This window comes from Schistocerca nitens, chromosome 2 (assembly GCF_023898315.1).
Source record: "Schistocerca nitens isolate TAMUIC-IGC-003100 chromosome 2, iqSchNite1.1, whole genome shotgun sequence".
In the NCBI taxonomy this organism is placed as follows: domain Eukaryota; kingdom Metazoa; phylum Arthropoda; class Insecta; order Orthoptera; family Acrididae; genus Schistocerca; species Schistocerca nitens.
This window is the reverse complement of record NC_064615.1, coordinates 827,512,705-827,534,769: the sequence shown is the minus strand read 5'-3', so window position 1 is coordinate 827,534,769 and position 22,065 is coordinate 827,512,705. Positions and strand designations below refer to the sequence as shown.

The 22,065-nt window shown below is 43.7% G+C and overlaps 1 protein-coding gene across 1 annotated transcript in view; it reads left to right on the top strand.

Moving 5' to 3' along the window:
• Positions 1 to 22,065, top strand: part of LOC126235364 (uncharacterized) — a gene marked incomplete at its 3' end in the record, with an annotated part of 1,261,863 nt that overhangs the window by 512,678 nt on the left and 727,120 nt on the right. The window contains exons 16-17 of the mRNA XM_049944087.1: positions 16,796 to 16,892; positions 20,840 to 21,030. Of these exons, the coding sequence (XP_049800044.1) occupies positions 16,796 to 16,892; positions 20,840 to 21,030 (288 nt within the window). The remainder of the gene's footprint in view (positions 1 to 16,795; positions 16,893 to 20,839; positions 21,031 to 22,065) is intronic.

Genomic DNA, 22,065 nt, shown 5'->3' with positions numbered 1-22,065 from the left:
GACTCCAAAACTAGACAACTAAGCTGATTATGATAATGAGTACTTCAGAACGGGACTTCGACTACAAAACTAATCGCAAAGAATGGAATACAAATCAGTAGAAATGAAAAGAGTGAAATATAACTACAGAACTTCTAGTTTCAAAAAAGAAGAAGAATGCAAAGCAATTTTTCTCCGTGCTTTGCGTTACCAACCATCTTCCATTTTTGCCGACCGAGAACGCAACGGGCCTCGCAAAGACAGAGACATCGGAAAGCTTTTGACGTTGTTGTTGTGTGTTTGTTGTGGTCTTCAGTCCTGAGACTGGATTGATGCAGCTCTCCATGCTACTATATCCCGTGCAAGCCTCTTCATCTCCCAGTACCTACTGCAGCCGACATCATTCTGAATCTGCTTAGTGTATTCATCTCTTGGTCTCCCTCTACGATTTTTACCCTCCATGCTGCCCTCCAGTACTAATTTGGTGATCCCTTGATGCCTCAGAACATGTCCTAGCAACCGATCCCTTCTTCTAGTCAAGTTGTGCCACAAACTCCTCTTCTCCCCAGTTCTATTCAATAGCTCCTCATTAGTTATGTGATCTACCCATCTAATCTTCAGCATTATTCTGTAGCACCACATTTCGAAAGCTTCTATTCTCTTCTTGTCCTAACTGGTCATCGTCCATGTTTCACTTCCATACATGGCTACATTCCATGCAAAGACTTTCAGAAACGACTTCCTGACACTTAAATTAATACTCGATGTTAACAAATTTCTCTTCTTCAGAAACGCTTTCCTTGTCATTGCCAGTCTACATTTTATATCCTCTCTACTTCGACCATCATCAGTTATTTTGCTCCCCAAATACCAAAACTCCTTTACTACTTTAAGTGTCTCCTTTCCTAATCTAATTCCCGCAGCATCACCCGACTTAATTCGACTACATTCCATTATCCTCGTTTTGCTTTTGTTGATGTTCATCTTATACCCTCCTTTCAAGACTCTGTCCATTCCGTTCAACTGCTCTTCCAAGTCCTTTGATGTCTCTGACAGAATTACAATGTCATCGGCGAACCTCAAAGTTTTTATTTCTTCTCCATGGATTTTAATACCTACTCGGAACGTTTCTTTCGTTTCCTTTACTGATTGCTCAATATACAGATTGAATAGCATCGTGGAGAGGCTACAACCCTGTCTCACTCCTTTCCCAACCACTGCTTCCCTTTCATGCCCCTCGACTCTTATAACTGCCATCTGGTTTCTGTACAAATTGTAAATAGCCTTTCGCTCCTTGTATTTTACCCCTGCCACCTTCAGAATTTGAAAGAGGGTATTCCAGTTAACGTTGTCAAAAGCTTTCTCTAAGTCTACAAATGCTAGAAACGTAGGTTTGCCTTTTCTTAATCTTTCTTCTAAGATAAGTCGTAAGGTTAGTATTGCCTCACGTGTTCCAACATTTCTACGGAATCCAAACTGATCTTCCCCGAGGTCCGCTTCTACCAGTTTTTCCATTCGTCTGTAAAGAATTCGTGTTAGTATTTTGCAGCTGTGACTTATTAAACTGATAGTTCGGTAATTTTCACATCTATTAACACCTGCTTTCTTTGGGATTGGGATTATTATATTCTTCTTGAAGTCTGAGGGAATTTCGCTTTTGACGTAGGCATGCATATACCGGGTGTTTTTAATTAATGTGCAGCTGTTAAAGGAGATCCTGTGTGGGCTGTAATTATAATATGGAATGGAAATTGGTAGATTCGCCAACGCTTTATGGTGGAAAAGGTTATTTGCAATTTTGGCCATCAGGTCCAATCTGGCGCCTTTCAAATCTATGACGGTAAGACACTCATGCTGTTATTTTACAAGGCATAATGTGAGTGAAAAGTGTGACTATCGGGAAGAGAGACGGTGCGCTGTTGGTGAAACTGTTTCATGTGAAAGCAGCAATTACAGAGCTACACTGAGAGAGTATTCATGGCTGAAATGTATGAGGAGAGGCCCGATATCGTTAAATGATTTAAAGATGATAATGAAATTCGAAAACACAAGTGTGCCTGAGGCGGCGCCTGGAATATGGAGGCGTCCCATTGCGGTGGAAGTTGCTGCGAGGTTGCTGTTGCTGTAACTGAGCTTGCAGCACGCCCCCGGGCTGTGCACGTGCTCGGCAGCGTCACGAGAATCGTCCATCCCATAATCAACACTACGGGTATTTGTTTCTGTCTATTTTACACTGGTACCCGTACACGAAACAGACGGTACAGCAACTGAAACATCATGATCCGCAGAAAAGTTCTGAATTTGCTCTTCAGTTTCTGGCACAGACTGAGGTTGATGATGAATGGTCTCGGAGTATTCCAAGGATTAATGAGGCAGATTCTACACTACAATGAGCAGTGATTACACAGAAATGCAGAATTTGGAGTACTCATAAATCGTGTGTCGCGCACGAAGAGCCACTGCAATCGCTTTATGTGATTGTGTGGTGTGGCTTCACAAGCACCTTTATTCTCGGTCCGTTCTTCTTTGAGGGTAATACACGCACAGGACCTGTCACATGTACCGTGATGCCTGCAAGGTCTCGAGATCTCACTATACACCATGTGACTGTTGCTTTGGAAGAGCGCAACTGAGTGAAAACCTTTGCTTTAATGGAAGATGGAGTAACATCTCATGCTGCTCGTCCAATGAAAGATCTGGTTATTACAACCTTCCACGGACGTGTTATTTCCAAGGATTTCCAGATGCTCGGCCTCTTCCTGATCTGAGGACCAGCATACAGAAGCACGTTGCAACTGATACGAGGAACTGTTGATGACGTCGTTTTACAGATGTAGAAGAACCTCGGTGACGTCACTCATATCGTCCAAATTGTGAAAGCAGCAGTTAATACACTGAAGAGCCAAATAAGCTGGAATAGGCATGCGTATTCAAATACAGAGATATGTATACAGGCAGAATACGGTGCTGCGGCCGGCAGTGCCTATATAAGACAAGTGTCTGCCGCAGTTGTTAGATCGGTTAAAGCAGCTACAAAGGCAGATGATAAGATTCAAGTGAGTTTGAACGTTGTGTTATAGTCGGCGCATGAGCGAATGGACACAGCATCTCCAAGGTAACGATGAAGTGGTGATTTTCCCGTAAGACCATTTCACCAGTCTACAGTCAATATCAAGAATCGGGTAAAACATCAAATCTCCGACATCACTGCGGCCGGAAAAAGGTCCTGCAAGAACGGGACGACGACGATTGAAGAGAATCATTCGTCGTGACAAAAGTGCAACCCTTCCGCAAATCGCTGCAGATTTCAGTGCTGGGCCATCAACAAGTGTTAGCAGGCGAACCATTCAACGAAACATCATCGATATGGGATTTCAGAGCCGATGGCCGACTCGTGTACCCTTGATGACTGCACGACACGAAGCTTTACGCATCGCCTGGGCCCGTCAACACCGACATTGGACTGTTGACGACTGGAAACATGTTGCCTGGTCGGACGAGTCTCGTTTCAAATTGTATCGGGCGGATGAACGTGTACGGGTATGGAGACAAGCTCACGAATCCATGAACTCTGCAAGTCAGCAGGGTATTGTTCAAGCTGTTGAAGGCTCTGTAATGGTGTGGGGCGTGTGAAATTGAAGTGATATGGGACCAGTGATAAATCTAACTACGACTCTGACAGGTGACATGTATGTAAGCACCTGTCTGTTTACCTTCATCCATTCATCTCCATTGTGCAGTCCGACAGATTTGGGCAATTCCAACAGGAAATTGCGACACCTCACACGTCCACAATTGCTACAGAGTGGCTAAAAGAACACTCTTCAGAGTTTAAACACTTCCGCTGGCCACCAAACTCCCCAGACATCAACACTGTTGAGCATATCTGGGATACCTTGCAACTTGCTGTTAAGAAGACATCTCCACCCTCTCTTTTTTTATGGATTTATGGGTAGCCTGCAGAACTCATGGTGTCAATTCCTAGTTCAGAGGTTAGTTGAGTACATGCCACGTCGTGTTGCAGCATTTCTGCGTGCTCACGGGGGCCCTACACAATATTAGGCAGGTGTACCAGTTACATTACGTCTGTCTAGCCTACCTCACATTTTCTGCCCACGTCCTGTTCTTAATCCATTACATATGTAAACAATTCTATAAATGTTTCTTGCATTCACGGTGGCAAAGGTGCACCTAGTGGCCAAAATTGAAACTAACTGTGTTTCCAGCGTAAATCGGTTTCGTATTAACGCATTAGAATAGTTTAACTGTAGTACCATAATTACAACCCACAGTGGAACTTTGTGAATAGGTGCACTTTAATTGTAACGAACCGTTGTATCCAGCGATAGTCGATTGTAGCATGGAACTCGTACGGGTAGCCGACCGTCACGAAGTACCACTTTCGGGCCGAGGAGGCGCGCAGCCCCTGAATCAAATCCGAAAGGCGGATTAACGATGAGGGTTGGTGTGCCAGCCCATCAGGCTGTGATTTCTAGGCGGTTTCCCAAATTCCATTTGATGAATGCCGGGCTGGTACCCAAATTTCGCCCAGTTACACGATTTGCAAACGTATAGAAAACTATAGAAATTCTTCCAATCCATCTGTGGCATGAATCAGCAAACCAGTGTTTAATAATATTAGTTGAAAACAGTCTTGGTTGCAATTTTAGTTTGTTTTTTTTTGTTTATGAGCTACGCGTTTCACCTTATTTAGGAATTTTCAGGCTGAGCTTAATTTGGTATTTCTTAGGACGATCCTTTAGACAGTGTAGTTAAAGGGCATCGTCTAGTACATCAGGCCAACATGGCCTTCGCTAAGATCAGTCTGAAGATGCCTGAATAAGGTGAAACGCGTAGTTGATAAATAAAAAAAAACTAAAATTGCAACCAAGACTGTTTTCAACAGATAATACAGAAAACTATGTAAGCCTGCAGGATTTCGTGCCCTTTCCCTCTGAAGGTAAAGTATTCTGGGTAGTTGGGCCTCGTCATATTTCTTCTGTACGATCGATGTTTTGATCCATCCGCTGGGACCTTACCTTCATTTAGAAAACTTTGGCTCACTTTCATATGAATAGCTCTACAAAATGGTTCAAATGGCTCTGAGCACTATGGGACTTAACATCTGAGGTCATCAGTCCCCTAGAACTTAGAACCACTTAAGCCTAACTAACCGAAGGCCATCACACACATCCATGGCCGAGGCAGGATTCGAACCTGCGACCGTGGTGGTCGCGCGGTTCCCGACTGATGCGCCTAGAACCGCTCGGCCACACTGGCCGGCAATAGCTCTACACTCAGGCAGTCGCAACGCCAGTATTATGTCCGTTGGACGACTGTGTGGTGACAGGAAGGGGATCCGGACACCCTTTCAATTAAACAGGCCAAATCCGTAAAATAACCATCCCTACCTTACGCCGACACGGGGTGAAGGCACCAGGAAAAGGAAGAAGACTGTCGATTGTAACGTGGCAAAGAGAAAGAGATAAGTCTGTACTGTAAGGCAATCGCATGTAAACACTGAACATTTTTCGATGACGAAAGGTTTCGGAATACACAGCCACCTTTAGGATAATATTCGCTACGTATAATGTATCAGAAATTCATTAGTGAGCACGATTTCCTATTTGAAATACTGAAATTTCAGTAACTTCGAACGCTCATTTAACGCGTTTAATGTACCTAGAAATTAGTAATTTCCGTGGAATGTCTAGAGATAGTTGCTCGGGCGCCCCTGTTTTCGACCCTGCGAGGCGAGCCGCAAAGTTCGGGAAATGGATCTCCGCCGCGGGTCCGACGGCTGCCACAAATAAGTCTTTTCGCTCTGCAGAGGCAAATCGGGCAGGCGATCGCAAACGGGCTGGCCAAGTTCATCGCTGGTCGCCTTGCTTTTATCACATTACGGGCGCCTCCCGGCCCGCAGCCGGCGGTAGAAGCGGCGCCTAATTTGGGTGGACCGAACTACCCGCCGGGCCTGGCTCGTTGTAATTGCCGGCGAGATTGCATTGCCCCAACCCGGACACTCCTCTCCCTCCCTCCTGCTCCCCTCCTCACTCTCTCTCTCTGTGTCTGCCTCTTTCTGTCTCTCTCTCGCGAACTTCTCCCCTATCCCACACCCACTATCTCACCCTCCCTTTCAGTGCGCGCAGTCACATACACATCAGCTAACCGAGCTGGACGTAGCTTTTCGATTCGTTGACACGGCGTTATCGGCTGCGAACAATCCCGGAGCCTGAATAGCGCTGGAATTAGCGCGGCTCACCAGTGTCGATCCGCAGAACAACAGCCTGTGTGTACATTCAGCCTGCACCCTGTCAGTGAGCGGGCGATTGCTGCATTCTCTTTTTTTTTATTTTGTTAAAATATTTTTTTCATTATTTCGTGTTTTCTATAGCGATGCGCTGCACGTCAGCAGATACTGTATTGCCAGATTAAACCTGTAATTTGAACTGAATCGAATATGAAGTATTTATAATTTTTTGTTGTTTTGGTAACTCATTTGGTAGACATGAAAGATTCATCTTGCTCAGCTCGTACATTCGACAGTGAGGTACCGTATATGCAGAGTGTGGAGTGACAATGGATTGTACTAACTTACCACAACATTCGACTCTCATAACAGGTATTCGAGCTACCTCTTCTTAGACTCTTCTCTTCGACTAGCCCTGTCATATGACAAAATCATAAGGAAAATTCTTATTTTAATAAGAGGCAGTGCAGATCGCAATGAATTTTTGTTGTTTGTTCCGGTTACCGGTTTCGGCCTATGGGAATATCCTCAGACCAATTCTATAGATGACTTGAGGAACTTGTGTACGGAGTTCCTGTGTATGACCGACTGGTACCTCTCACGAACTACACTTAGTGGTGGATACCACTCGGTTGCAATTTGGAATGCTTTTCACTTAAATATTAACTAAGATCGCTGTTATTCCATAGTGGCCTCGAAAATAACGTCCAAAATTATTACCAGTACAAAAATTCTACATTAAGCCGTAGTAGAAAAATGTGTAGTCCAGACATAGCTATTAACGAAATTTTTTGCAGAATAGTCCTCTGACTTCCATTAAGTGTACTTGTAATGACTAAGCACTGTTGTTATTGGTGTTCGCTACTTCCGTTTTTGTGAGCTTATAAGAAAAAATTAAATTACAAGTTTACTTATTTCGTACATACATGTATCTCTCCCTGGGGTCTAACAATACGCAAGGGTGTACTGGCGTCATGTGCTAAGCTCCCTGACAACCTGTCTTGGGCATGTCTGCTTAATGCAAGCTCATCCCGGTCAAATTCTTAATTTGGTATATCCACTGTAATGGTGTGATTCCTCTAGAGATTCATTTTTGACTTTTTCCTCCCTGTTTCTTCTTTCCATTGCGTTTTCCTTCTGGCAATGTGACCAAAATTGGCAACTAATTTTGATTGACCAAAATCGACTGTCTTGTTCTGATGCCCAGCTGCCTCAGGATCGATTCGTTAGTTCGATGTGCTGTCCAAGGTATTCGAAGTAATCTGTTATTGCACTATATATCCAGAACATTAATGCTACGATGATCCGCCATTTCTCTTGAATAGCAATATATACAGCAAGCTTAAGGCAAAGACGTTGGGTTCCGGAACTACTCGTCATAGATGCATGGATTCCTTACAGCACGTCATAGACCTTTTTCCACTTCCGTTTATCAAAGCGGCTAGTAGCCCGCAGAGTGCCACAATCATTGTGGTATTTCTTTCTCAGGTCCCATATGTACTTTATATAGTTGCAAAAACCCATGACAATGTATTAATGATTCATATAAAAAAGTAATTAATTTCCTGGTGGTTGGTCTCACATTTAAGTTTTACTTTTCTCGTAATTTGTATTCTTTAAATACACTACTGGCCATTAAAATTGCTACACCAAGAAGAAATGCAGATGATAAACGGGTATTCATTGGAAAAAGTATTATACTAGAACTGACGTGTGATTACATTTTCACGCAATTTTGGTGCATAGATCCTGAGAAATCAGTACCCAGAACAACCACCTCTGGCCGTAATAACGGCCTTGATACGCCTGGGCATTGACTCAAACAGAGCTTGGATGGCGTGTACAGGTACAGCTGCCATGCAGGTGTAAAACGATACCACAGTTCATCAAGATTAGTGTGTGGCGTATTGTGACGAGGCAGTTGCTCGGCCACCATTCAACAGACGTATTCAATTGGTGAGAGATGTGGAGAATGTGCTGGCCAGGGCAGCAGTCGAACATTTTCTGTATCTAGAAAGGCCCGTACAGGACCTGCAACATGCGGTCGTGTATTATCCTGCTGAAATGTAGGGTTTCGCAGGGATCGAATGAAGGGTAGAGCCACGGGTCGTAACAAATCTGAAATGTAACGTCCACAGTTCAAAGTGCCGTCAATGCGAACAAGAGGTGACCGAGACGTGTAACCAGTGCCACCCTATACCATCACGCCGGGTGATACGCCAGTATGGCGATGACGAATACACGCATCCAATGTGCGTTCACCACGATGTCGCCAAACACGGATGCGACCATCTTGATGCTGTAAACAGAACCTGGATTCATCCGAAAAAGTGACGTTTTGCCATTCGTGCAACCAGTTCGTCGTTGAGAACACCATCGCAGGCGTTCCTGTCTGTGATCTAGCGTCAAGGGTAACCGCAGCCATGGTCTCCGAGCTGATAGTCAATGCTGCTGCAAACGTCGTCGAACTTTTCGTGCATATGGTTGTTGTCTTGCAAACGTCCCCGTCTGTTGACTCAGAGATCGAGACGTGGCTGCACGATCCGTTACAGCCATGCGGATAAGATGCCTGTCATCTCGACTGCTACTGATACGAGGCTGTTGGGATCCAGCAAGTCGTTCCGTATTACCCTCCTGAACCCACCGATTTCATATTCTAATAACAGGCATTGGATCTCGACCAACGCAAACAGCAATGTCGCGATACGATAAACCGCAATCGCGACAGGCTACAATCCGACCTTTATCAAAGTCGGAAACTTGATGGTACGCATTTCTCCTCCTTACACGAGGCACCACAACAACGTTTCACCAGGCAACGCCGGTCAACTGCTGTTTGTATATGAGAAATCGGTTGGAATCTTCCTCATGTCAGCACGTTGTAGGTGTCGCCACCGGCGTTAACCTTGTGTGAATGCTCTGAAGAGCTAATCATCTGTATATCACAGCATCTTCTTCCTGTCGGTTAAATTTCGCGTCTGTAGCACGTCATCTACGTGATGTAGCAATTTTAAAGGCCAGTAGCGTATATTACGTTTTGTTAAATATGCCAGTTTTGTATGATTTATACCTTTCGTTTCAACCTAGTTTGTGAGAAAGTTACCTTCGAACCATTTTTCTGCTCTGATCGCAAATAACATAGAATTACACACACACACACACACACACACACACACACACACACACACCAATTCCTGCCAAAGCATAACTCAACGGTGGACAGCCACATGAATGTGTGTTACCAGTGTACACCATCTGCAGTCCTGCAAAACTAAAATAGTGCCCTCTTATAGGGTGACTTACAAAGGATGTTTACAGAAAAGTGTCATGTATTGCTATGGGGAGGGTGAGTTACTGGCCAAACTAGAAGTCCCTACAATCTAATGTCTGGAAACTAATGCCTGTTGAGGTATGCGCCATCCCGTCCTCTCATTACCAGCTGTCTGTTATGCAGAAGTAGCCAGTGCTGCACGCATACCACGCATCCTGACGTCCTTCAGGCTTTCGTCGCTGTGAATCACGCACTATTTCAGACACACTTGATTTCATTCGAACTGCGCCGCATGCACTGAACACACACTCTTATAACGTTTGTGGATTGGGTGTATACCAATTTCCCATAGCCAGAGATTCAATTGATTCAGGTCTGGTGAACGGGGAGGCCAATTTAATGGACCTCCTCGACTATTCCGGTGCCCGAGATACTTTGCGGTGATGCACTCTCACACCATCCGTAGAAAAAGGGTCGGTTTCCTATTCATAATCCACAGTCGTTTACTTTCTACAAGAGTAACGTTCTCCAATAACTCAGATACTTCATGGCGTAAAATTCGACGAAACACAGCACGTGTTAATCTGTGTGGTAAAATATATGGCCCTTACAATCTGCCATCGACAATTCCTGCAGATATACTGATAGTGAAGCGATCCTGACGCGTCACCTCCATGATTTCTCGACTGTTTTCGTCTGTCCACACGTAGGCCTACGTTTTGTGGTAATGTATGGCCTATAGCTCCGAATACTAATCATTATATGTGGAATGGCCCATATCTCAACGAGTGTTAATTTCCCAACATAAAGGAGCTTTTCTCCTACTTTTCGCCAATTGTGCGTTGTAACAGACCATAACCAGGGGAAATTGATCTAATGAAGAGTACGATACCAATTATGTTCCAGATTTCATTAACCTAAACTGTTGAATTAATTAAATTTCAATTGTGTTTATAAAGTTAGACAACCGAACATGGAATCCGATGGTGATAACCACCCACTAATTATACACTAAAACAGTTTGCAAAAATAACTTTAAAGAACATTAGCATGACAAAAACATGCAATTTAAATGTGATTTAATAATGATTAGTTTCAAGTAAAGCACATCTACTTAGGAATTTACAAATCTGTTTCATGGTGTATTCAGCAGTATTGTATTATTCACTGATTAATAGTCCATCACCTAGTTGGAAAAGCGTATGGAATGTCACACAAAATTTTGTCATACGAGAAAAGTTGGCAGTTTTGTAAAATGTAAACAATTTTGGACACTTTTTTTGTTGTTGTGGAGTTATTTAAACTCTTTATCATCTCAAGTCCGATTTTCAGAATTTTTTGAACCAATACTACACTTTCTTCATTCATTTTCACTTTTTTGTTTTTGTACGTACTGGATATGAAATATGTATATTAATTTGATAGCATTATTCCAGAAGGCCGTAGAACAATAAAATTTATTATAAATACTAGCTCTTTGTGCAGAAAGTGTCTCAGTCGTACTTCGTGTCTAGTAACATATGGTATATAGTGTTGTGGTTACATGTTCTTTGCTAGGCAGTTGTTTCGTTATTGGAAGGTTTTTGGAAGTGTCTTGAAATAGAATAAAGTGGATGGCAGAAGCACTAAATGCTGTTGTGAGTAAGTTTTCATCTTGGTGTCTTAGTGGTTTCTGAAAAAGATTAGTTGCTAGTTTGCTCATTGCTATCAGCCCGAGGACATCGAGAATCACCCTGAAGACTGATTCAAAGAGGACTAGTATTTTATTTTTTCACCGTATCTGTAAATGCACAAAATCTTGGTCGATATGCTAATCCAGTGCATAAAAGTTAACGAATTAACTTATTTTATTAAAATATCTGGTAAAGGGACCATTTCAACCCCCTGTAGGAATGGGTGACACCTATTTTTTAAATACTTGATATTTCTCTCCTGTCGTTCTGTGACAACAAGAAGATTTAGTTAACTTCGTATGACAAACTGTTACATTTAATTCGTTGATGCGAAATCGCCGCTAATGTTCAGATACTACCTTACACTTTCAATAGCTTTTTAGGAGTAGAATATTTCATTTGTTACGTTCCTCCGTGTCGTCGCAAGGCAAGCTGTTGGGCGAAGCCACCTCCACAATCGCCAGTCGGCACAATGCGAAGCGGACAGCCGGCGGTTTCTGCGCCGACGGGACGCAGCCGGGCTGCCTCCTTTGTCCGCGGGATCACAGCTCACAGACACAGCCGGCGGATTTGCTTGTTGGTAACTTGTCGACCCGCCGCCGGCCGTGCTGCTTTGGCGGCCAGCTTTGTTCTCCAGTGCAGATGGAGTGCAACCGGCGTCCTGGCCTTGCGCGGGCAGTAAGGCTTTCTGTGAGCGTTGTGCTCTGTTGCTCAGTCTAGAAAAGCAACAAACACACCCAAACAGGTGGCATTAGACACGTGAGTGATTCAGACGTAATCGTTAATAAAGGCCACATTATTTTATGTGGCGTTTTTCGCGGGCAGTTGATTACATCCTTATAAAATACACAGTTAGAAATTACGTGACTTCGTACATGCTGTTACATTGCATACTACACTACTGGCCATTAAAATTGCTACACCACGAAGATGACGTGATACAGACGCGATATTTTACCGTCAGGAAGAACATGTTGTGATATGCAAATGATTAGATTTTCAGATCATTCAAACAAGGTTGGCGCCGATGACGACACCTACAACGGGCTGACATGAGGAAAGTTTCCGATCGATTTCTCATACACAAAGGGCAATTGACCGGCGTTTCCTGGTGAAACGTTGTTGTGATGCCTCGTGTAAGGAGGAGAAATGCGTACCATCACGTCTCCGAGTTTGATAAAGGTCGGCTTGTAGCCTATCGCGATTGCGGTTTATCGTATTGCGACATTGCTGCTCGCGTTGGTCAAGATCCAATGACTGTTAGCAGAATATGGAATCGGTGGGTTCAGGAGGGTAATACGGAACGCCGTGCTGGATCCCAACGGCCTCGTATTACTAGCAGTCGAGATGACAGGCATCTTATCCGCATGGCTGTAACGGATCGTGCAGCCACGTCTCGATCTCTGAGTCAACAGATGGGGACGTTTGCAAGACAACAACCATATGCACGAACAGTTCGATGACGTTTGCAGCAGTATGGACTATCAGCTCGGAGACCATGGCTGCGGTTACCCTTCACGCTGCATCACAGACAGGAGCGCCTGCGATGGTGTACTCAACGACGAACTGGTTGCACGAATGGCAAAAAGTCATTTTTTCGGATGAATCCAGGTTCTGTTTACAGCATCATGATGGTCGCATCCGGGTTTGGCGACATCGCGGTGAACGCACATTGGAAGCGTGTATTCGTCATCGCCATACTGGCGTATCACCCGGCGTGGTGGTATGGGGTGCCACTGGTTACACATCTCGGTCACCTCTTCTTCGCAATGACGGCACTTTGAACAGTGGAGGTTACATTCCAGATGGGTTACGACCGGTGGCTCTACCCTGCATTCGATCCCTGCGAAACCCTACATTTCAACAGGATAATGCACGACCGCATGTTGCAGGTTCTCTACGGGCCTTTCTGGATACAGAAAATGTTCGACAGCTGTCCTGCCCAGCACATTCTCCAGATCTCTCCTCAATTGCAAACGTCTGGTCAATGGTGGCCGAGTAACTGCCTCGTCACAATACGCCAGTCAATACTCTTGATGAACTGTGGTATCGTATTGAAGCTGCATTGGCAGCTGTACCTGTACACGCCATCCAAGCTCTGTTTCACTCAATGCCCAGGCGTATCAAGGCCGTTATTACGGCCAGAGTTGGTTGTTCTGGGTACTGATTTCTCAGGATCTATGCACCCAAATTGCGTGAAAATATAATCACATTTCAGTTCTAGTGTAATATATTTGATCAAAGAATACCCGTTCATCATCTGCATTTCTTCTTGTTGTAGCAATTTTAATGGTCTGTAGTGTGTAGTGTATATACATGATACTGGATTTGGAGTGGACATTATCAAAATAAAAGCGGTTCTCGTTGCAGCTGGATCTTCTCACGAAATTTCAATCACCTGCTTTCTCCTCCGAAAATAAAATACGGGAAATCAGAGCTCGCGTGGAAAGATATCGGTGTTCGTCTCTTCTGGGCGCTGTTCGAGAGTGGAATAAAAGAGAATTATTGTGAAGGTGGTTGGATGAATCCTCTGCCAGGAAATTAAGTCTGATTTGCAGCGCATCCATGTAGATATAGATGTAGGTTGTAGATCGGCCGGTTAGTCCATAATTGAATATAATACTTTTAACATTAAAGTAGTTGAGAAAATGTAATGGAATTTTGTTTTCGACATTTTACGATATCAAATTCTTTCGGCAACATTTTCAGCTTATGGTTGATAAATCGAGTCATTACATCAAGCTACAACATTCAAAAGAGCTCTCATCGGCTCAATTCTCGCTATAGGACTAAATGTCTAGAAGTAATTGTAGTTAACAGTATGATTTATTGTTGCGCTGTTGATGAAAGAAATAAAATTTTACATTAATAGGCCATTAATACACTAACAATTTTCATCAGCCTTGTGTACACCCAACTGATCTCAAAATTCTCAATTCCTCTGTCTGCAACTTCCCCCAGTTTATCTTTTCATTTCTAGTTCATACCCCGCACATGTGATGTAGAATAAGTACGCCCATGACTTTTTAGAATTTAGTGTTTCTTCACTCTTTTTTCGTGTGTTCTATCTGAGCGTAATTGCTATTATAGTTTCAACGTCCATTTCGGCTTGGAAAGGTAAAATGTTTTCTAGAACTCTAAATAAATTCACTCATTTCTGTTCATATATTGACAATTACTATTGAACTTCTGATAAGTAAGACCATAGTATCAATCTTACCAATACAGTTAGTAATGTACTTTGTGGATGGATGTAAAATTAATTAGGTTCTTCATTCTTTTATTTTATTTTCTATTTCTTCACAGTATCACCGTTCTGACTTGTTTGATGCATTCACAGTGTCCTCTGCTGTGGTCGCAATTTCTGAGTAGCACTTCGACCCAGTTCCTATGGATGTTATAGTCTGGTGTCTTACCATCTGTCATTCAGCTCGTCCGTTCTCATTCATGATCCTTTCCAATGTATTTCTGTGTTCACTGCTTCTGCGAAGAACCTACCCGTTTCTTATCTCGTGTTTTGTTCACTTGATTTTCAACGTCGTTCTATAACACACCATCTCAAACTCATAAATTCTCTTCATTTTCCCTATTCCACCACTCACTCCCAAACAACAATTCTGCGATTCAAACATGCATTGTGAGAAAATTCTTCCCTAAATTATGGCCTCTGTTTGAACCTAGCAGACATTATTAGCAGAGAAATACTCTCTTTGCTTTTGCTACTCTGCTTCTTATGTTCTCCTTGTTTCGCCCGCCAAGCCTTATTTCTCTTTCAAGGTGTCAGAAATCCAACACTTCATGTGCTGCGTGGTCCCCAATTTAGATACTAGATGCTAAGTTAGACGCTAATCTCGATCTTGCTGATGCTCAATCTTTGTGTCTTTATTGTATTTACTGTCACTCCATGTTCCTTGTTCAGTACACCATTTATTCCATTCACCATATCCAGAAATTCTGTCTACAACATAGAACAGCTATTTTCACAGTCATTTTTGTCACAGACATCCTTTGTTCCTGAATTTCAAATTTACGTTTCTGCACTATCAGTAATGACTGCATTTTCCTTAGGAAATACACCGACTTACAAATAGCACTACGTGAGTTATGTACGAGGGTCACTCCAAAAGAAATGCACACTACTTTTTTAAATCCATCTTTTATTCTACATGTTTGAAAGTTTTACAGTGTGTAGATACATCTTTTAGGAACAAAATTTTCATTTCTCCATATAATTTCCATCCCTCTCTACTGACTTACGCCATCTTGGAACCAGCGCCTGTATACCCGCACGGTAAAATTCTGCACCAACCTGCTGGAGCCACTGTTTGGTAGCGTGCACGAGGGAGTTATCATCTTCAAACCTTGTTGCACGAAGAGAGTCTTTCAGTTTCCCAAAGAGATGATAGTCACACGGAGCCAGGACTGTAAGGTGGGTGTTTCAGTGTTGTCCATCCGAGTTTTGTGATCGCTTCCATGGTTTTTGACTGGAATGTGGCCGTGCATTGTCGTGCAACAGCAAAACATCGTGCTTTTACCGATATGGTTGAACACGACTCAGTTGAGCTTGAAGTTTCTTCAGTGTTGTCACATATGCATCAGAATTTATTGTGGTTCCACTTACCACGATGTCCACAAACAAGAGTCCTTCGGAGTCGAAAATCACTGTAGCCATAACTTTTCCATCAGAAGGTGTGGTTTTGAATTTTTTTTCCTTGGGTGAATTTGCATGATGCCACTCCATTGATTGCCTCTTCATCTCTGGTGAAAAATGATGGAGACATGTTTCATCACCAGGCACAATTCTTCCCAGAAATTCATCTCCGCCATTCTTGTATTGTTCCAAAAGTTCCCTGCATACCGTTTTTCTTGTTTCTTTGTGAGCCACTGTCAACATCTTGAGAACCCACCTGGCACAACCCTTTTTTAACGCCAACACTTTCAGTATTCTGCAAACACTTCCTTCCCCTATCCCAACGTAGCGTGACAATTCGTTCACTGCGATGCGTCTGTCAGCTGTCACCAATTCGTTAACTCTCTGCACATTGTCTGGAGTGTGTGCAGTACGTGGCCTGCCACTGCGAGGACAATCCTCAATATTTCCGTGCCCGCTTTCATCACGTAACCTGCTTGCCCACCGACTAACTGTACTGCTATAGACAGCAGCATCTGCATACACCTTTTTCAACCTCTTATCGATGTTTCCCACTCTCTCGTTTTCACAGCACAGGAATTCTATGGCAGCACGTTGCTTCTGACGAACGTCAAGTGTAGCAGCCATCTTGAAGACATGCTGTGACGGTGCCACTCACGGGAACAGGTTGAACTAAGTTTGAAAACAAGTGGGAAGGATGTATCTACACACTGTAAGACTTCCACACGCAGAATGAAAACTGTATTTTTACAAAAATAGTGTGCATTTCTTTTGGAGTGACCTTCGTTTGTGTTTTCAGTGTTTTATATCCATTGTCCCTACGTGCAGTCTGTACACCAGTATAAATGAAACCACTTACATCTTATTTCTTTTCAAAATTGCGGGGAACAACTGTGCTGAACCTCCTCAGATAAACATTTTTGTCCCTGATCTAAACGGTAAAGGAATATCTGGTGATTCTGGTGTTTCAGGAGACCACGGAGGCTCTGACTAAGCAAGACTCGAGACGTCGCGCGAGGAGGAAAGCGTGGCGCGAAGCCAGACAGGCGCACGTCTCGCAAAACACGGGTGAGTTCGCTGTTTAGAATACTGCAGTCTCTGCCGGGAAACCGATGTAACGAAATGTTCTCCTTGTTTCCTGCCAATATTTGAAACAACATTCAACAGAAACCGGGACTACCGGATGTTTATAATGTAAATGCAGCTACTCACAGACGTCCATTGTGGGCTCTAATTGTCGTAATGGCAGCAAAAGTTGGTAGATATTCTAATGTGTTAATACGCAACCGATTTACGCTGGGAAAAAATTAGTTCCATTGTTGGCCGTTAAGTTTACATCTGGCACTGTGAATGCAAGAAAGATTTATAGAAATGGTTCTGTATGTATTGGATTAGGGACAGGGCGTAGGCAGAAAAGATCAAACACGTCAGAAAGGCATAAAGTTGATTCTTTATTAACCGTCGCTTGCATAATTTGTTCAATATGAGAACCGGAAACGCCTACGAGGTGCTGTACAGCGCCAGATTTGTAGTGCATGGCCAAACAAAATTGAAACTTTTTTTTTTTTTTTTTTTTTTTTGCAGCGTAAACCGGTTGTGGTCTAACGCATCAGCATATCTCCCAAGTTTCGCTGCCATACGATAATTACAGCCACACTAGATCTCCGCGAGTAGCTGCACATTAATTATAATCACATAATACTTTGGTCAATTGTAAAGGTACGCGAAGTGTAATCGTAAAGTTTTAATCATCACCTCGAAGAAACAGATCTACTGAATTGCAAGTGAATGTCTGTAACTTTGGTACACATTGAAGGACCATAGCGCGCTGCTAGATCAACCAAAACACAGTAGCGCAGGCCACTGATGAAGTGGAGCATCGCCTGGTAACTGGTCTTCAGCGCTCAAAGAGGAACAATGCTGCAGCAATCTGTGCTAAGTTGATGTAAGCTAATGGAAACAACACACTATCATTTAACTCAGCCTATCAATGACGCAGACGCTTCTAGTGTAGTCAAAGAATTCTAAATGGCGAAGAACGTAACAGCACACGTTCTCACTGTGAAGAACAGAGCATCACAAGAGAATTGAAGGTTCTGGTGCTTGAACACTGGCTATTGGGATCGATTCGAAAGTGTAAAACATGGAAATTAATTTTACAGTGAAACTCTCATCCTGACCATAAAATATGTATTTTATTTTCTTCTTGTGCATTTCAGCATTTCACTACTGTCACAGAGACAAGTTGACAATGCAAAGAATATAAAAAGAAAGAAATACACAATGAAAAACGTATCTATGTCAGAAACTAAATAAAACAGTACAGACACCAGAACTTGCACCTACCAGAACACTGTTGGCACAAAGTTTCATGTCCAGTCTAATCGTACTAAGCATAAGTGCAAACTGGATCACATGCAGTCATCTGTTACATGTATCAATCAGGGTGTATGAGTGTATGTCAGGATCTCCTCCCAAACCCCTGGGTCGATTTTAGCCAAATTTGGCACAGAAATAGTATGCCTCGCAGGTATTAGCACTGTGGGTCTTACAATTTCCTAGCTTTTATAGGAGCGGAGGTATAAGCTAAAACGTGTTTCTTCCACCCCCTGGCATTCAGGCTGCCTTGCACAACAAGCACATTGTGTAGGAACGGTATTGGCCTGCCAGATCAGTCTGTTTTGCAGGGCACCCTGCATATTGGGGACAAGAAATTGTTTTCTGGGTCCCAAAATGTAGGCTGTACTGCATAATGAGCATGTTGTGGGAGTGTTTCAAAAATGGTTCAAATGGCTCTGAGCACTATGGGACTTACCATCTATGGTCATCAGTCCCCTAGAACTTAGAACTAGTTACACCTAAATAACATTAGGACATCACACACATCCATGCCTGAGGCAGGATTCGAACTCGCGACCGTAGCGGTCACTCGGTTCCAAACTGAATCGCCTAGAACCGCATGGCCACTCCAGCCAGCTTGTGGGATTGGTATCGACCTGCTTTATTCAACTGTAGTGCAGGGGCTACACATGCCAATGAGCACTGTTGGGAACAGGTTGAGATGAACAGAAGGGTGGATAGACAGAGCACAGGAGAGGAGGGGAATGGAATGGGAGAGGGGAGAAGGGAGAGGTGCATGAGGCAGTTGGAAGATGCAAAGGGGTAGTGGGGAGGTGGAAAAGGAAGAGAGAGAGGTGGAGATGGATGGGAAAAGAGAGGTGGAGGAGGATATGGGCAGAGGGAGTGGGGAGGAAAATATGGTTAGAGAGAGGGGTTGGAGGAAATATACCAAAGAGAGGGGAAGAAGGGGAGAGCAGACAGAGAGGGAACGAGGATATAAACAGACTGAGGTAGAAGGATCAGTTGTACTGAAGGGAGGAAGAGGTGGACACAGAAAGAAGGAGGAAGAGGTGGACACTGAAAAAGGGGGGGGGGATGACGTGTGTTAAATATATGTATCAGATGCTTTTGTGTGTGTAGCGATGGGGAAAAAGCTAGTAGAACAATGAAGAAAACAGTACCACTGGAGAGTGCTAACATACAGTACATGGCATTGTCGTGAATGGAAGACATGTTTCTCCTCATTTACAAAATTAAGCAAATTTTTTAGTTTGTAGGCCATTCATTTAGTGTGTGTGTGTGTGTGCGCGTGTGTGTGTGTGTGTGTGTGTGTGTGTGTGTACGTGTCTGTGTGCGTCTGTGTGTGTGCATGAAATTAATCACCTTGTAGTATATTTCAACATGAAAAGGTTGACAAGTGCTAGATTCCGTGATTGCTGCTGAAGTGAGACAGCAGTGAAATTGTTACAGCTGTATTAAGTGAGATCAGATAACTCATTTAGCCACCTAATCATCATGGAGAAGTGTTAAGTAAACCACTATGATCCGGAGACAAAATAGTAAAGCAATCAGGGTTAACATATTAATTCGCCACCGCCAAAACAGCGGCGTAATCGAGCAAGGTGATTCTGAGTGTTCTATGGGACAGCTACAGTAGAGTGCAAACAGTATAGCCTCGAAAAGCGAAAACCGTGACAGCAGCATACTATCAAAATCTCGGTACGAAATTACTGGAGGAGGAGGAGGAGGAGGAGATTAGTGTTTAACGTCCCGTCGACAACGAGGTCATTAGAGACGGAGCGTAAGCTCGGTTTAGGGAAGGAAATCGGCCGTGCCCTTTCAAAGGATCCACACCGGCATTTGCGTGAAGCGATTTAGGGAAATCACGGAAAACCTAAATCAGGATGGCCGGAGACGGGATTGAACCGTCGTCCTCCCGAATGCGAGTCCAGTGTGCTAACCACTGCGCCACCTCGCTCGGTGAAATTACTGGAGACTGTGAAGACGAAATATCGCAGGACACAGTTACACATGCTGCCTTTTGTTTGTACTGCTAAATTTTGCCTCCTCCCTCCTCCTCCTCCTCCTCCTCCCCCTCCTCCTCCTCCTCCTCCTTCCCCTCCACATAGACATGCATTCGCCTGGTTTATCACCCAGAAACCTCTTCCTTCTTTGCTCAGATAGAAAAACCACTCCATGGCAGGCATTTCCTGAATAATGGCGAGGCGATTTTAGAGGTAGAAGTTTCCTGACCAGTCGAGATTTCTACAACTAAGGTCTTCACCAAAAGGAAAAAAAAAAGAGAAAAGAAAAATGTGTCGCATTGAAGAGGCAATAACTCTGTCACCTAGTTTCGGAGTTTCAACTAGATTTTTGAAGGTGACAGTTAAAATTTTATGAAAAGTTTGCATATCAGGTACGTTCGTATTATCTAGGACAATATTTCGAACCGAAGTCAGTGGCAGCTCATAACCATACATTTCCAGTTATCTCCTAAACGCATCGTTTTCGGATCCACGTTTATTGGAACGTTTTGTTACTATTATCAAATACTTCACACCGCCATCAGGTTACGCTATTAATTAAATTAATTAGTCGTATGTTAGACACTGTATAAACACCTGGCCCTACAGAGTGGTTTACTGCAGGAAATTGGTTACCTGTGCTGTCTGCAGAGAAGTCGCGGTGCTTAGAGGCAGAACGCAGCTTCCAGGTGCTACTGCACATGGCGACCAACCCAGAGTGCCTGGGCGGCGTGCTGCGGGGATTGTTGGTGCATCACAACAACCTGCTGCGCCTACTGCAGCTGCTCAACCACAGCGCACTGCACCGCAGCATGGCAGCGCTGCTGCACGCTGTCCTCAAGGTGAGTTTCCAGCTGTTGTCTGTGTGAGAGTGTGCTTGCTGCAGCTGCTCAACCATAGTGCACCGCACCCCGGCATGGCGGCGCTGCTGCATGCTGTGCTCAACATAGGTTTCCAGCTGTTGTCTGTGTGAGGGTGTGTGCTTGCAGCAGCTACTCAACCAAGGTGCACTGCACCACAGCAGAGCTGCATTATTACACACTGCACTCAAAGTGGGTAACCATCTACCGTCTGGGAGAGTGCGCCTGATGCAGCTGCTCAACCACAGGACAGGACGCTACATTGCAACATTCTGAGGGTCTCTAAAGGATCTTAGTTCAGTTGGTTCTCCAGTAGTGGATCCTGTTTGGTTAGAAGAATCCGTGACAAGAGCGATTCCTCCGTCTTGCCTGAAGCCCCCATGGCTGTTCCACGGGAAACATACTACAATCATTCTCTTCTACCTCCATTTTGGACTCTTAATATTTTTAAAAATATCGATACTTAAAAGAATATCTTTATCGGCCCTTGACATATTTTGAAAAAATACCGATATACAGACGAAAAAAAAATATCAACATACCGTCCTACAAAAATATCGAAAGCACATTGTAAATATAGTGCCGGTTTTAGAGCTGTATATTTCAGCACTGATTTTATTAGATATTCTGTACATCAACAAGCAGTCTGCTTATCGCCATTAGAGCAAGAATTGAAAGGTCAACTGTACGTTCAATCTTGGCGATAACCACTTTTCTAACAATGGTAACTGCATCTCAGTGGCACAATAAAAGGTGTGAGGTGGGTCTGTCGTTCGGTTTCCTCACATATCGGATTTGTCCTGAACACTTCATGCCAACTTCTCTGTTTTTTCACGTCTGCAAACGCCAGCGGTCTGGAAGTTGTAGTGAAAAAATTGCTTGGTGAAGTTAAACGTTGCAGTTTCTGTTGGTTGAAGCGAGTGCCGATTACGCCAGCATTTCCCCTCACACGTCCCTGCCCACGGCAAAAACCACTCTTGTTATTTAGATTTTTGTTCAACATTGTCAGCAACTGCT